This window comes from Sprattus sprattus (genome assembly GCF_963457725.1).
Source record: "Sprattus sprattus genome assembly, chromosome: 3".
NCBI lineage: Eukaryota > Metazoa > Chordata > Actinopteri > Clupeiformes > Clupeidae > Sprattus > Sprattus sprattus.
In genome coordinates, this window is record NC_137922.1 from 43,833,003 (window position 1) to 43,850,638 (window position 17,636).

The following is a 17,636-nucleotide window of genomic DNA, read 5'->3' on the forward strand; positions in this document are numbered from 1 at the left end:
GTAGTTTCCCCTATCAGGAAAATTTACCTGGGTTGCAAGTCATCCCTGGTTAAGCACATGGTGTCTTTTAGAAGACAGGTTTACATGGTCCTGAAAAATGGACAGACTGACCTCGAACTTAGTTTTAATTTTAAAGTTGAGGGTTTTGAGTATGTAGTGTTTGCTACGTCAACTTCGATGATGAAGTGTTACAGGTGTGGGGGATTAGGGCACCTGGCGAGAGCCTGTCCGGAAAAAGGGGAGGAAACTGCAGGAACCCCTGCTGACTCTCCCGCTTCGGATCCACCTGCACCTGATTGCCTTTTGACTGACGTCCCTTTGGCTGGCCCTGTCGTGTCGGACCGCCCAGCGCCTCCGGCTGGTGAGCCGGCAGCGGGTGGGTCTGTTGCGGCGGAGCCTGTCGCTACGGAACCTGTGGTGTATGACCGGCCTTTGAAGGAGGCTGCTGTGACAGGTGGTGAGGTGGCTGAGATCTTTTCCCTTGACTCAGTCACAGAACTTTCTGGTCCTCGCGAGGAAAAGACTGGTATAGCAATGTCGGATGTGGTAGCAGCGATGGAAACGGAGAGACGTTTCAAAGAGCCAGCTTTGAAGAGGAAATTGGTGGATCAGGCAGAGGTTAACAGTGATGTAAACAAAGATGAGTCTGTGGGGTCTGACGGGTCTGAGTGTTCAGTGGTGAGTTTTCCAGTGTATTACAAAGCGACGGAGATCCGTCGCTTTTTGCGTAACACCAAAGGTGAAAAAAGCGTTGACATTGGTTTTTTTTTCCCAAAGCGGTCTCGGTTGATTAATGATGTTGCCTGTTACATAAGAGAGGGTGCCTTTGATGAGGAGGAGGTTGCTCGCCTCCGCATGTATTTAACTGCAAAATGAGTGGTCAAATGAAATGTTGTTAAATTCAGAATTAGTATTGTTTTTCCTTTCTGTTGTGCTTGTGTTGATTTCTTCACTGTGGTGTGTGTATAGGTGGTGGTGAAAGGATCTGTCTGGTAACTTGTAACTGTTGTACAATAAAAAGTTTGTTCAAAATCAAAAAAAAAATCTCTCTCTCTCTCTCTCTCTCTCTCTCTCTCTCTCTCTCTCTCTCTCTCTCTCTCTCTCTCTCTCTCTCTCCGCGCGTGTGTGCTCCAGATTATCTCTCTCTCTCTCTCTCTCTCTCTCTCTCTCTCTCTCTCTCTCTCTCTCTCTCTCTCTCTCTCTCTCTCTCTCTCTCTCTCTCTCTCTCTCACTCTCACGCTCACTCTCACACACAGGGACAGTCTCCTTTGACACGCGCAAGCACACACACACAACATTTAAGGAAATGTAGGGATGACCACACCCCTTCTCACTCTAAGCTTGAAGCCATGGCCCTTGAGGATCTTCAAAGTAATGCATTTGAAATGTAATATCCCATTGGCAAGTCTGCAGCATGGATCTTTCTATACAGTGACAAATTGTCACAAAAATAATTTTTTCCCTGGTTCGCAATGTCTGGAGGAGGAAACCGCCATCGCTGCTTGCAGCTATATTCTTCTTATTATTATTACAGTGCATGAAATGCCCTGTATTGTTATTCCTAGGCATTTTCTTCTTCTTCTTCTTCTTCTTCTTACCTTTTTCTGCGATTAATTCAGCCCGAACCGTTTAACGTAGAAACTTCATTCAAACTTTGTCGCGTAGGTCTTGTAAAGGACACTTATGCTATGCGAATCTAAATTTTCCCATTGACTTACATTGGGCCATTATAACATCATAATAGGGTCTTTAAACTGGCTTGCACCTGTGCTCCACTGACACCTGCGCCAAATCCAAGGAACCTTTTCTCTGTCCCTCTCAATTTAACTGTAACTAGGAACATTAAGACACCTTCCATTCTCTACTTTTTTCTCTCTCCATCTCTCCATCTTTCTCTCTATCCCTCTCAGTCTACTTTATCTCACACTCAATTTCTCTTCTTCACTCCATTTTTATCTCCTTTTTTCAATATTTTCACTCTCTTTTTCTCTTTCACTCTTGTTCACTCTTCTTTCCTTCTTCCACTCTTCTTTCCTTCTTTCACTTTTCTTTCCTTTCTTCACTCTCCTTTCTTCTTTCCTTCTTTCACTCTTCTTTCCTTTCTTCTTTCCTTCTTCAACTATGATTTCCTTCTTTCACTCTTCTTTCTTTTCTTCTTCCACTCTTCTTTCCTTTCCTCACTCTTCTTTCTTTTCTTCTTTCCTTCTTTCACTCTTCTTTCCTTCTTCCTCTCTTCTCTCCTTTCTTCACTCTTCTTTCCTTCTTCCACTCTTCTTTCCTTTCTTCTTTCCTTCTTTCACTCTTCTTTCTTTTCTTCTTCCTTTCCTAACTTTTGCATTTCATGCACTGGTATTTCCTTCAGGAAATGCATTTTCTAGTTCTTCTCACCTTTTTCTGCGATTAATTCAGCCCGAACCGCTTAACGTAGAAACTTCATTCAAACGCGATCACAGAGAGTCAAATCAAGACAAACAGCAAAAACACTAAACATCAGGCCACCAGTTGAATAGGCTTGCTATAGTGGCTTGATACAGCATTTCACAATAAATGTATACATTCTTCAAAACGCCTAATATTTTCATTACATTCTTCACGACATGGAGGATTTTTTTGACAACAAAAACATTCAGAGAAAAGGGATTCTTAACTAGCCTATTGAATCCACTTGTAGGACATAAAGAGTGATTTACAGGAAGCATGCGTTATGCCACAGTCAGAGTTGAAAAATCATTTAAAAAATGGATTGCCAAATTAGGTTATCCTTTCACAGAAATGTATTTTCATCACTATGGATTTAAGAAGATATCAAGAAAACAGGCTGAAGTATGTGCACATGTAGTGGTCAGAGATGAAATCAATTGATATAAAGCATTTGTATTCATAATATAATAGGCTATAATATTCACTGGATTGAAAAAAAAGGTGACAATCTACAGAAGCATCGTCGATCCAACATAAGGTAAAAGCCGGACTGAATTGCTCAACCGAAAGATGAGGGGAAAAATCCCTGAACTGATTGAGGTGAACACGGGTCAGGAAGTATGTGACCGTGACACTGAGCAAAAGGCTCAAAGCTGTATGCAGATACGTGCATAGGTGAGCAGCAGTCAGAGGTCAGTGTGTTGGTGATTTTATTCTAGAAGACCTCGGCATAAATTACATGAGAGTAAAAGGAATGTAGTAAAAAAAAAAAATGTTATTTAAATCAAATCTAAATCATACTCCCCACAGGGAATAACAGACTCCTAAGGGTCAACGTGATGCTGGAGCTAGTTAGGAAGTTTGTCTGACTGTCTGTGGAACATCACCTTGTCACAGGACATTAAGTCAGCGCTGTGCAGCCCCGGGTTAAGTCGTACGCACACATATGTTTTCTGTGGGGTAGTATATTCATGAAGAAAAGAGTAAACAAAACAGACAAAAAAGTTTATTCATCAGAAAAAAGAGCATCATTATGCTTGCTTGATATGCTTTTATTGCAGAAAGGAGATATAAAAGAACAGAAGGTTTGGATGGAGGTATTAATGTACACTATTCATATATCTGTAAGACATAGGCCTACACAAACATATTTACAAGTTGCTGCTTTTTGAGCAGATGTTGAGACTGAATCTGTCAATCTTGCAGAATGTTCTCATGCTGTCTTATCTTACTTTGACACACACCAAAGATTTATACACCAAATGTGAATCCAACTGAAGAATATCAGAAATGATAACCACCTCATTTATGCACCACTTCCAAGAAAAAGGACCTTTTAGCCAAAAGACATCTATCGAATATAGGCCCATAACCTTTATTATATCTTGGGTTCTCTTTTTCTCATTGTCTCATTGATCTTATTGGTCTTTTCTTCGCTTACTTAGATCTTAGCTTTCTTCATCCTTTAGAGCAGCTTGGTGAGCATTGTCTGAGTCCTGATTGGCATGGTTGACTTCCTCCTGGACATCTGGTTCCTCTACATTCGGTGAGTCCCTGCTTTTCTTTCTCCCTGTGCAACAGTAAGACGCTGTAGCCAGAAACACACCTGCAGTTAGCAGTTCTGATCCGGCCATGTAAAAAATCAGTTCATAGTTTTTGAAAGCATCCACCAAGCGTCCTGTGAATGAGTAGGAAAACTGTTAAATCTCAGAATAAAGCGTAACTACATGTATTTTCGAAAACAATTTCTCAAAAAACTATTGCAAAGACAAAGACGAAACAATCAAGATAGGATTCTATCTTCATTGAAATCGTAATCTAGTAAAGGACCAGATTTAAACTTTACGTAGAGCCAGAAGGCAGGTAAGATCAGGGCTGATTTACAATGCACCTAGTGCTATGCCTGCAAGACTACTACTCACCAGCAGAGGGGGGTCCAATAAGTACACCAACAGCCTCAAAGAGCAGCACCAGCCCGAGAGCACTGGAGAAACCACCAGTTCCAACTATCCCCATGAGAACCTCAAACTGCAGGGCTCCCACCATGCCATAGGAGAGTCCAAAGAACACACAAAAGATCACCAGCCCCATGTAGCTGGTGTTCCTGGCTGAGCAGACATCTGTGAGACCATTGAAGATCAGGGCAATACTGAAGAAGTAGGGAATCTTTGGTCGTACCCAACTCAGGCCAGCCACCACACCACAAGTGGGTCGTGCGAAAATGTCGACAAAGCCGATGATGGAGAGCAGGAAGGCGGCATCCCGATCAGGCACACCCTGGTCCTTGGCATAGTTCACCAGGAGAATGGTGGGCACAAACAGGCCTAGGACAACAATGAACTTGGCAATGATATAAATCACCAGGTTTCTGTCACGGAGCACGCTGAAGTCCAACAGCTTCTTCTTCAGTGGTTTCTGACTCTTCTTCACGCCATTGTTCTCTTTGCCAGTCTTTGACGGCAACATCTCTTTCAGCTCCTGAGCATTGGCCTCCACCCCGGCTGGCACCTTCTTTAGCTTCCCAAGCAAGGGCCTCATGATAGCCCCACAGGTGCAGCAGTTGAGCAGCAACCCGCCCATGATGAGGAAACCCCCTCTCCAGCCGTACTTATCCACAAGCACCTGGCCCAGTGGGGACAAGACCGAGAGAAACACAGGGCTCCCTGCTGCTGCAAGTCCATTGGCTAGTGGGCGGCGCTTGTCAAAATAGGTGCCAATCATGATGAGGGCGGGTTGGAAGTTAAGGGCTAAGCCGATACCTGGGGAGAGATTGACATATCAGAATTTGCCATTTCCTAAAATTTTGTGATGATTGTTTGATTGTTTCAACATTCAGAATATCTGATTTAAAGCAGCAATAAGGAGTTTTGTTCCAAAACTAGCAAGCTAACTACCTAAAAGGCATGCAAAAACCTTGGAAACACCACCAACAGCCCAGTTGACACTCATAGAAGCTTGCCAACACACTAACTGGTGTGTTTTGGCAGTATAGCTGGCAATGTCATGCTTTGAAAGCTTTTCTTCCATTTTTGCAAGGTGTTCCAGCCAGGAAACACAGAACTTCATGTTTATCTCTCCTTCACCTGGCCATATGCTATCAAAATGAATTTGAGGACTGTACCAAAACTATTTGCCTATAAAACAATACATCAAAAAGTGTCACATTTTTGCATACTGTTACTTTAAAAACAATTTCTGAGTGGAAACTCAACAAGAAAGACAGGCCCTGTCAAAAGGCGAGAGACAAAAGTATTTGGTAAGAGAGGCATCAACACCTGTCATTACACCAGCAGTCATATAGAGCTGTATGATGTTAGTCGTGAAGGAAGCACTGATCATTCCTGCTGATGCCAACAGCCCTCCCAGCAGCATCACTGGACGACATCCGAATTTGTTCACCATGATACTGCACACTGGACCTGACAACAGAGATGATGACATATTTGCAGTTTTAAAACTACTAACTTGAGATTTGTCTTGGCTGCAATGTCCATTATTAATGTCTTCTGTCACATAGGGAATGCCACAAAAGCCGTAATCAAAGCATTCATTTTTAAAAAAAATTGAAGATGCCATCTAACCTGAACCGTAGAGCATGGCCAACATGATGGAAGAGATCCATGCTGTGTCACTGTAACCACAACCAAAGTCTCGCATCAGCTCTTTGAAGTAAACACTAACAGCTTTGGGGAAAGCATAGGAGAAGCCAGTGACCACAAAACATCCTATCAACACAACCCAGCCCCAGCCACCATCCGGGGGCCTTGGGGCTTCTCTCTCTGCTGTGCTGGTTCCCATCTCTTCTCACACACAAGTCACCTGTAACAGAGGAGTGTATGTGTTAGTTACTAGAAATGGACTACATGTTCTAAATATTGTTTGCAAGATTTTAGTCTTTGGGTGGATGTGAACAGTATGTGCCTAATTATACCTTTGGTTAGGCAAGACTTCAAGCTCAACCGAAGAGTTAGTGCGGAAACGTGATACTGACACATATTTCAGTTTATTCCATTCATTTATGCCAACTTTTGTCCTTACACCCTTTCTTACTCATAATCTGCCTACTCATTTCTTTCTTACTCATAATCTGGACTAATCTTTGTAGCACAATTGGCTCAGAGAGACTCTCAGATAACTATTTTTTCAGTTGACTTCGCTATTTATGTTTTTTTTTCTTTCAATTAATATGAGTGTCATGAAAATGGACATGTGTAGGCTTTTTGTTGTGAACTGATCTATTTAACACTAATCTGAACAGGCATTAACATAAGTAAAAAATCTCTCTCTTTGTAGCCGGAATTCCCACTAATCCTCCTTGAGAATTGTACAGTACAGAGGTAAAATCTGCGTCAAAACACACTTTTTCCTCTTAACTCACATGTGCCCTCATACACACAAACGAGTATGAGATAAGATCCAATGCACTCTATATAGGAGGAAACAGTATTTTGCTGCAACACAGCTGATTCCAGACAAAGTAATAGGAAACGTATATGAAATGTGTTTGATATATGAACGTGCACTGACACAATTCATCACATAGATATTTCTCCATTGACCCCTCTCTGTCACAGTCTAACAGTCCCCATCCAACTATATGATAACAGTCCCTGAATAACAAATGTTTGTTTTGTTCACATACATGTAGTTGCCTGTTGCATCTTACAGTCTTTTTTAGAGTTTTTTTTAGAAGCTAGATCCAGTTGAAGATGAATAAAATAGAAAATTGTAACCTTACCTGTGATTTGAAGATCCACCTGAAGAACTTTCAACATCCACTGTGACACCACAACATTAGACTGTCGTCCAGACAGTTGAAACAAAAGACAATATACTAGTTTGATTCATTTTTGACAAAAATGAGTAACGTCTTTACATCTGTACAACATAAGTAAGTCGTTCTTGCGCTCTCAGGTTGTCAATGCCAAAGCTATGTGGCTTTCGGATGTTAGAGGACCTTCTTAGATGTTCGTTGGACTCAAAGTTCTCTATGTTAATCATCTCTTTATTCCTGTACGGTACCACTCGGTCACTTGCTTGTTTTTGTCGCTCTGACTGTGCTGATCTGACAATTATACTCTTAACCACCCCGCCCCTAAGCTTGACAGCCTCCCACTATTTAGGCAAAATAAGGAATTAGTCTCAAAATGTATGGTAGGCAAAAGTCCAATTCTGACGTGTATAATCATTTTTTCATTAATACAAAATGAATGACAGTACATTGTTTTGATATATGGGACATAATGTGCAAAGCATCTCAATTCGTTGTTTTTTTCTATATTAAGGGTGGTACCAAGGGTATTTTAAAATTCTATTCTGAAATACACCATGATTAGGACTAGTACAAACATGGTGGTTCCTCCTTTGTCAAATTCATCTGTTTTACCAACCGTGAACTTTTTCAATGTGTATGTTGAATTCTTAATTGATATGCGCTGTGAAAGTGATGAATGATGATGCCCTCTGTGCCTCATGTCTACAGTTTTTTCTGCAACAGAACTTCAATCTGCATGTTTAATTGGCCAAAAAGAATTAAACTTCGGTATCCACACACAGGTTTGATACTGCTGCAACCCTGAATGTTGTTTTTATTACAAATAAATGTTTTTAGTAATGTCTTCTTTGTGTATTCTACAAAATGTATCATCAGCATGCAGCTGGTCAGAAAAAAAAACGTGCCAATGATTAAAGGTACAATAAGCCGATGAACCACGTCCCCCCTCTAAACCAACCTTCAGTTCAATGTATTGCCAAGAGGTGAGAGAAAGGTTTACCGCCCCCTTCACCATTTACCCCAGCAAGAGGGGCTAACCGGGTAACATGCCCCACGTACACAGGCCTGCATACAGGATTCATTGTCCCCCAGTGTAGTACGTGTCTCCAACCACATGCAGAAATCCATGTAAATCTGTGTGTACATTTTAAAGCACACGAAACCCCTCTGTAAGCTCCTTCTTCAACAGAAAAAATAATGAGCCTGATTGTTTACTGTAACGACGTGGGTCTCTAGGATTACATCCAACACTTCCTGAAATACAGTGACCTAATCTGATGCTGAACTCATACGTGGCGATATATGCAATGATCATGACATATCATTTATGTAAGACTATGCTAATAAAACTAGAGTTGTTTATGGACATAAAAGTCTGCTATTAGTAAACAAGAACACAAAATTGCCACTATTTAGATGACCTTCAGGGCTGACAGAATACAGGGACTAAACAGCCCAATGAACACTTTACATCATTGTGTCTCAGTTTCAGCCCTTTTCATGCCTTTCTTTACATATCATGATTCTCTAAATTGTCAATATATGTTTCAGAAACCCAAGAAGACACAAGAACAACAATTCCTTAGAAATACATAATTGTTCCATGCCTGAAAGGGTTGAAGTATTTTAAAAACTCTTATTGCACCTTATACTTAATCACCATTTAAAGTGGTGCAACATCAATCTGTAATGGCACATTAAATTATGGAATGTATGAAAATGAAAAAATGAACTTGTTCAAAATGCAATTTACTGAGTAACATACACTTAACATACACACAAAACGGACCATTAATACAAAATTGTAAGAAAAAGGTATAAAAACAAACATTAAAAAACACAATCAATATTCTGCAAAGCATCTCAATATTTTTTACAAAAGTATTACTTAAAGAAAATGTTAAGAGTATTTTACAAGTGTACAAAACTATTTTTGACTACATTCCATACCATTTAACAAACACACCCAATAGCTTCTACTAGTCATTTTGTCTCTCTTATTACTTCTTCCTTCGGGTATGATTCTTCACTTCCTCAAGCTCCTTATGAATGAGGTGAGTTTCAGCTGTGGTTTCAGACAACTGGGAGAGAGAAAAGATGAAAAGATGACACCACTACTTTTTGCGTATTTAGAGCACATAACTCTAACTACTGCTGAAAGCTGCCTTGTGCCTGAACTGCTGGTAGCCTACTTCTGCGAGCTGCTTGCCATTTTCTCAGTCTAAGCACTTATATGTCTTATCTCCTTTCTGCTTCCCTCAACTGTCTCCCATCTGTAACCTAAGAGACGAAATCCAGAAACATAAAACTTGTTAACATTTCTAGATTCTAAGACCTGCTCAAGAAGAGGCATTCTTTAAAGTAGATTCACACCATGTCAAGAAGAAGGTCAACTTTGAGTTTCAGCAGATTGTTCTCCTCCTCCAGCTGCTGGTTCCTCTTCTTCAGCCGCTGCAACTCCTTTCCTGAAACATTTCCTCCAGATTCTAGACAAATTACAGAAAAACAGCATCAACTGCTGCTTTACAACAGATCTCCACTGCCAAAATTATATAAAAAAAATGTCAAACAGTTGATCAAATACTGCCACATAGACTGACCCGTGAGAGCACTTACCTGTAATCCACTGACCCTCTTCAAATTTTAAACTCTGGCCTCCAATATTCATTACTGGGGCGCCATATTCTAGACCTAGTTCTATCTCTCTCGTAGACCTGTCCAGCTGTAATAAGACATACAAAAGTAGTTAAATACCTCGTAGTAAGCTTCATACTAATTATAAGTATGCACCAAGCGAGGAACAGCAGCAAATGGTATGTTATTTAGCTACTAACCGTGTGCAGGTTGGACAACGACGCTGATTTGCGAGGGGGTGTCTTTTTAGGGCTGAAGGTGTTCCCAAATAGAGGCATGATTTCTGAACCCAAAGGACGAGTCGCAACTCTGTAACAAAGACAAAGGGCTCTGGAGTGGCAACGTAAACCAAGACAAGGCAAGTATGTTTATCCTAAATGAACATTCACAGAAATAAGTCAGCAACAGTTGGCATCCATGATTAACAAAACTGACGAACTGACCCAAAATCTGCTTAACAACATGTTACCCAGATTTGACTGTCGTGACAGTGAGTATCTAATGCTATGGGTAACGTTAAGCATGTGTAAAATACTACGATTGACTAACTCGCGTTACATTTGAGCAACGTAGACATTCAATCACAAAATACTTCGACAAAGACAAAGCTTGTCAAAGGTGAATAACATTAGCTAGCGATAATGGCTTCTGGCTACTAGCATACGTTACTTTCAGTCTTACCTACAGTTCGCCCGTTGAATCAAAAATAAATACCAAATGTGTCACTAGGAAACCCTCGTACGCTCTAATAACTCGTTTCACAGAATTACCCTGAGCCAATCTGTATGCAGATAGCTATTAAGCATCTATGCTAGCTAACAAGTTTTGTGTACACACAGAGACGGAAGTGTGTGGTCGCTACAACCACAACTTTGCTTGGTTACCGCGCATGTGCACTGATCCCAGCACCGAACAGCACATTTGCCAAGGCAGGTGGACAGGCAGGCCGATAATTTAAAGGCAGACATACACCACATACCAGTGCTGTAGTCTAGTTTTCTGTGGTGGGTATACTGTCTGTGATGGGTCGGTGCCACAGCTCCCCCCCTGCACCCCCCCGCGGCCCACAAGCCCTTCCCCAATAAATAAATATGTTAGAAAATAAAGATGCAAAATATATAGCTTACAATACACATGCTAATATTGACCACAATTTAAATGCATTTTATCCACCACACACTGTAAAAAAGGGGTGGGGATTAAAAGATTCACAAATATTTCAGCAGAAGGGATACATTTTTCAATTAATTGAAGCCTTTATTTCAAAAACATGCAATAGTAGGCCTATGTATTACTATCTTACTGCATCTGGAAATTAAGTTTAATGGATGGACATTTACACCATGTGTTTCACTTAAATACAAACAAAACAGTAAACACCACAGAATATCAAGATTACTGACAATGGGGGCAGAGCTTATCACTTATTGTATCTGTGAGATTGCTAGCTTGAGCTAACCAAAACACCATATAGCTAGCCTGAGCTAACCAAAACACCGTAGCCAGCTCTGGAAATGAAGTTGAATGGATGGACATTTACCATGTGTTTCACTTAAATACAAACAAAACAGTAAACACCACAGAATATCAAGATTACTGACAATGGGGGCAGAGCTTATCACTTATTGTATCTGTGAGATTGCTAGCTTGAGCTAACCAAAACACCATATAGCTAGCCTGAGCTAACCAAAACACCGTAGCCAGCTAGGTCAATTACCTCGCATAAAATAAGCTAACCAATTACGTTATTCTCAAATAAAAAAACATCGATTATGTGTGTTTGTGAAGTGTAACACAAGTCCTTTATCAATCACTCACGTTATTGTCGTTTATGTTGTTATTTACCGCTACAGATTACACCTAACAAACGTGTTATTCAGTTGCTTTTAATGTTTAACAGCAGCGTTAAACGTGGCACCCCATTAAAGTCAGGCAAAGTCGTTGTAGCTAAGTGAAAAAAGTAGAGGTCCTGGTAATAGCCAATCAAATAAATGGTGTTTTCAGTTCCTGCCTGGTTACTAAATCTTAGACGAATTCTAGAATATTGATTGGTTGTCAAACGATCGTTTTTTGAGTCACTCCATCGTCTACCCACAGTTTCTTCTAACTGATGAATGATGACTGATTGGATGGTTTCAGAGACTTTTGATACGTATCTTGGCCTAGGTTTTAGTGGATATACGCAAACCCACGAACGTTTTAGGTGGTAATACGGCGTATACCTGCGTATCACGTAGACTACAGCCCTGCCACATACCTCACCAGACTGTCATGTAGCTCAACTTAAGACCTACCTTTCATTACAGTACAGTTAATCTTCTTCTTCTTCTTCTTGTTACCTTTTTCTGCGATTAATTCAGCCCGAACCGCTTAACGTAGAAACTTATTCAAACTTTGTCGCGTAGGTCTTGTAAACGACACTTATGCTATGTATTTTTCACTTTTCTAAACTTTATACTTTTTAAGATATTAAAGAAAAACGAATATACATTTCTCCCATTGACTTACATTGGGCCATTATGACATCATAATAGGGTCTTTAAACTGGCTTGCACCTGTGCTTTACTGACACCTGTGCCAAATCCAAGGAACCTCTACTCTCTCTGTCCCTCTCAATTTAACTGTAACTAGGAACATTAAGACACCATCCATTCTCAATTTTTTTTTCTCTCCATCTTTCTCTCTCAGTCAACTTTCTCTCACACTCAATCTCTCTTCTTCACTTCATTTTTATCTCCTTTTTTCAATATTTTCACTCTCTCTTTATCTCTTCATCCAGAGCCACTCTTGTTCACTTTTCTTTCCTTCTTCCACTCTTCTTTCCTTTCTTATTTTCTTCTTCCATTTTTCTTTCCTTCTTCCACTTTTCTTTCCTTTCTTCACTCTTCTTTCCTTCTTACACTCTTCTTTCCTTTCTTCTTTCCTTCTTTCACTCTTCTCTTTTCTTATTTCCTTCTTCCACTCTTCTTTCCTTCCTTCACTCTTCTTCCCTTTCTTCTTTCATTATTTCACTCTTCTTTCTTTTCTTCTTTCCTTCTTCCACTCTTCTTTCCTTTCTTCACTCTTCTTTCTTTTCTTCTTTCCTTCTTTCACTCTTCTTTCCTTCTTCCACTCTTCTCTCCTTTCTACACTCTTCTTTCCTTTTGTCTTCCTTCTTCCACTCTTCTTTCTTTTCTTCTTCCTTTCTTAACCTTTGCATTTCATGCACTGGTATTTCCTTCAGGAAATGCATTTTCTAGTTACAATTATTACGATTTTTAATTAAACAAAAATAGTGAACTTGTCAATTTTGAACAGTAAATCTGCCTTTTCTCTGCCTGCCTTCCTGTCTGTCTCTGTAGGCCTATTTCTCTCCCTCTCTCTCTTTATTAAACATGACAAATGTCAGTTAACAGCTGGACAAGGATTTGAAATCACGGATTTAGTGAGTTTTTTGTTTGTATATTTTTGGGAAACGTTGGACCAGTTGCAACGTGATGTTTCCAGGGGCGCTAATGTTGTGGTTAATTTATCACCAAACAACGTCGGAAGATTGCACAAACATCGTCATTACCTGTTTGTCTGATGCTGCGGGTCAGAGAAGAAGGCCCAATCTCAATACTTCCCCTTACCCCTTACCCTTGAAATTGCACGGTCATGTGAGAGCTAGTGGTGTCTCAATACCCAATTTGATCAAGATTAAGGGATAAGATCGAGTGCTATGTACCCCTTATTTTTAAGATTATTTGAGAGCTCACTTGAGAGCTCACTTACCTCCAAGGGCTATCCCAGAGCACATATAGCGAAACCAGTTCGGGAATTTTCAAAAAAAAAATGGCTGCTTGAAGCGAGAAATATTTTACATGAATAAAGCTATCTACACAACTTTTTATATGTTTATAATGACTCGGTTTGATCTGAAATGTACTACACGAACGATGCATAGTATTGTAGGTCTTAACTGAAGCTTTCAAACGGTAGTTTTAGACCCAATCTCAATACTTCCCCTTACCCCTTATCCTTCCCCTTACCCTTGAAGTTGCGCGTTCATGTGAGAGCTAGTGGTGTCTCAATACCCAATTTGATCAAGATTAAGGGGTAAGATTAAGTGGTGTATGGCCCTCGTTTTTAAGCTGATCGGAGAGCTACCTTGCTCCTCCAAGGGCTATCCCAGAGCACACAGCGAAACCAGCTCGGGATTTTTAAAAAAAAAATGGCTGCTTGAAGCAAGGAATATTTTACATGAATAAAGCTATCTACACAACTTTTTATATGTTTATAATGACTCGGTTTGATCTGACATGTGCTACACGAACTATGCATAGTATTGTAGGTCTTAACTGAAGCTTTCGAACGGTAGTTTTAGGTTACAATTAGCGCGTATGCCACCACTTCATTGGATTATATGGTAGCTTGCTAGGACTAGCCTGACTCCATGCATGTGTACAGAAAACTTTATTATCCACGAATTACGTTTCATATCTGTGAATGACAGCACTTGCTTTGGAGACATCGATCCGTGCTTTACATGTACCGTCCACAAAACAATTACGACAGTCTAGTTTTGTGCTCTATACAGTCGTATATATATTTGCAACCATAATTGAAACTTTTTTAAATCGCTAGTTTCATAGCTCATACAGTCACGCATGTCTACAGATAACTTCTCCGCGAACTCCGTTTGATATCTGTGAATGACAGCACTTGTTTGAAGACATCGACCTGTGCTTTACATGTACCATCCTGTATTATCCAGCGACGCCAAGTGACGTACCCGAAACCGAGTGGCGTCTCATTTCATAGGGGAAAGTTTTCAGCCCTTGGCCCTTACACTTAAGTGCTAGGGTTAAGACAAAGACGAAGACAAAGCAAAAGGGGCAAGGGGAAAAATCGAGATTCGGCCTTAGGATACAATTAGCGCGTATACCACCACTCCATTGGCTTATATGGTAGCTTGCCAGCTATCATGCTACATACACTACATGTAAGTATTTTTGGCTTATAATTAATTTAAAAATGACGGCAGTCTTGTTTCGTGCTCTACACAGTTGTATACATATATATTTGCAACCATGTTCTTCATTAGACTTTTTCTTAAATCGCTAGTTTCATAGCTCATACAGTAACGCATGACGTACCCGAAACCGAGTGGCGTCTCATTTCATAGGGGAAAGTTTTCAGCCCTTGGCCCTTACACTTGCAAGTGCTAGTGTTAAGACAAAGACAAAGCAAAAGGGGCAAGGGGAAGTATCGAGATTCGGCCGAAGTTTTGGACTGGCGCTCAACACTGCATGATGAGCCCTAGGAGGATGAGGGATGAGCGTGGCGGGAGCTTGTGAGCACCGGGGAGCAAGTCGGGGCGACATTTTCACAAGAACTCAAATAAATGCCCCGTCAAATATCAAAACACATTCTGGGGGAATTGATGACGGAGAGAGTAATTTTGATTCTGAAATATTGATGAAGGAAGAAAAAATTGGGCTCCAGCAGACGGGGCACTTTTCTTATCCAGGGCAAAAGGGCAGGTGCTTAAGCACCACAAGGGGTCTATCTGCACGTGCCTGAGCCTATTCATTTTGTAGCCTCCACCTAGGTGGATATAAAAAGGACTTTACATTAGCCTATTTGCGTTCATGACGGTGTCCGTAGCCTAATCATCCCCCCTTCTCCTGTTGATGTGATTGCTTGTTTAGCTGGGTAGGTGTTTGCTCGCTGGTGAGTGGCATAACTTTTACTTACCAAATGAAGCCTTATGAATTTTCGAAGCTTTCCAACCAGGGCCTCGTTTCCCGATAACGACGTATCTTAACGGCCTACGTGGATTTTGGCGACATCGTAGACTCATCATAGCCGTAAGTGCGGCGTCGGGAAACAGCTCAGCAAGGATCCCTCTTACGACCGATTTCAAGTCCTTTTTAGCGTTCGGGAAACTAGGCCCAGACGTGTTGAAAAAAGCTTCACTACTCGAAGCTTCGTTCGCTCTCTAGTGACACCTGTTGGTCAATAAAAATACGGTGTAGGAAAGATTTTCTCGGGACAGTGAACTTGTTCAATTTACTGTGGTTCGCAAGACCTACTAAAATAACATGCCCACAAACGTATGGTGAAAAAAAAACGTACCTCGATTAATTCACATTTCGTTGTATGAGAATGAGAAGGCTTTATTTTTCTACACTTGCTTCTTATAATTGTTTGACTTAGCCTATGGGGTTCTGACTCAACGGTTAGCGACGTCACCTCATGTGAGGGTTAAGTGAGGACCGATTCCCGTCAAAAGCAAATTCTAATTTTATCTTCTGAGCTTTGCTGTTTTTTCTGTTGGATCTCCTACCACTGCGTCTGTTTTTTGAAAGACATTCATTCTGCTTAAAGGTTTATCAAAATACCCCTTTGAAGAGACTTTGTTACCTTTGTCTGTGTTTGGTTCCAGTTGAATGTATTTGAAGACCTTTCAAAGGATTTCCATTAAAGTGAAAGTATAGGCCAACTTAACTATTGGATGGCAAAAACAAACATTCAGATTCATTTAAACATATTGGCTCAATGTGCCCCATCCTTGACATTTTTATTTCAATTTCTTTCTGCTCATAGTAAAAAAAAATTGCCACATATTTTACCATCAAGAACATCTCCATGTAGAAAATGCTATTTCAACGTGTTTCATTTTCCAAATGCTAATGAATACCATAGGCTAAATGAATCAGTTTAGGTATACACAAAAGCAGGGACGTGCACAGGAATTTTGAAGGGCAAAAAAAATCACACAGACTCTATGAAGAATGAAGAAGAACAGGTTCTTTATTAATAGTAATAAATAAATAAATAAACAAATACAGCAATTCATTTGAGCATGGCATCATTCTGTGGAGAACATTCAAGCCAGGGGTCATCATCATAGTGGGCTTAAAAAGAGCCCTTCTGCATTTTTTGGGAACTTCACAATAGGACAGCAAGGCCTGACTGAATGTGAAATTTGATAAAGGCCTGATTGAATTTCTCTGTACATGAGCTGGATCTATTGGATTGCTCTCTCAGCAAATTTTTTTCATGGATTCTGCCTCTCTCTCCATCTCAATAGCCTCCCTTGTTGGCATAATTTCCTGACTTTCTGCGTCGTCTCTCCTTTCCTTATTTTCTAAATCTGTTCTCTTCTCATCTGGTTCTGGCTCTGGCTATTTGTCTTTGTCTGCAGTTGATGTACTTGGCTCATCAGCTGTCCAATTATATATTATTGTTATAACCATAATCATTACTATATTAAGGCCCACTAGAAGCAATGTTATTTTTGTTCTGCTCTGGCAATGTCTTTGAAAGGATCTCTTAAATAGCCTATACGTTTTTTAAGATTACAATTATTAAACATATGGCTCTTTATCCCTGTTCTTTCTAACATGGTCCTTTTATCTCATATTTAGTGATCAGCACTTGTTCTATGTTAGCCTGACGATGTCATACTCATAATTCTAGTCAGAATATGAGTCTGAGATCGGACAACTGGGCCGTGATTATGGGGCGTGTTTCAACGAACCAGGAAAGAAAATTCCTCTTCGCTGAATTGGATACCTAGAACCAATCAGCGCAACGTAGTAGCTATTACCATCTGACAGATTAAACTTTTACCTGCTCCCGTAGGAAGGACGGCAAAAACATCTTTTCAATCGACAAATGCCTTGATCGCGTTTCTCTGTTCCTCTTTCAAAATGAATGCGCTGTCAATATCTGCTGAGATATGCCTGCTCACGTTACTTAATTAGCACTCAAGGCTAGAATCTACCATTAGTTTCAACGATTATTTTGGCCAACGCGTTAGCATAACCGATCAATAATG

At 40.4% G+C, this 17,636-nt stretch overlaps 2 protein-coding genes across 2 annotated transcripts; both read right to left on the bottom strand.

Annotated features, from left to right (window-relative positions):
• Positions 1 to 3,869: 3,869 nt before the first annotated feature.
• On the bottom strand, positions 3,870 to 6,219 carry slc16a8 (solute carrier family 16 member 8; the record flags this gene model as incomplete). The annotated part of the gene is made up of 4 exons (XM_080834596.1): positions 3,870 to 4,099; positions 4,344 to 5,180; positions 5,697 to 5,840; positions 6,003 to 6,219. 4 exons carry the CDS (start codon positions 6,217 to 6,219, stop codon positions 3,870 to 3,872), a joined length of 1,428 nt encoding a protein of 475 aa, XP_080690722.1.
• A 2,930-nt stretch (positions 6,220 to 9,149) lies between these two features.
• cby1 (chibby 1, beta catenin antagonist) lies at positions 9,150 to 10,107 on the bottom strand (the record flags this gene model as incomplete). The annotated part of the gene is made up of 4 exons (XM_080836076.1): positions 9,150 to 9,276; positions 9,569 to 9,681; positions 9,812 to 9,917; positions 10,030 to 10,107. The coding sequence occupies 4 exons, from the start codon at positions 10,105 to 10,107 to the stop codon at positions 9,196 to 9,198; spliced, it is 378 nt and encodes a 125-aa protein (XP_080692202.1). The 3' UTR covers positions 9,150 to 9,195.
• Positions 10,108 to 17,636: the final 7,529 nt, after the last annotated feature.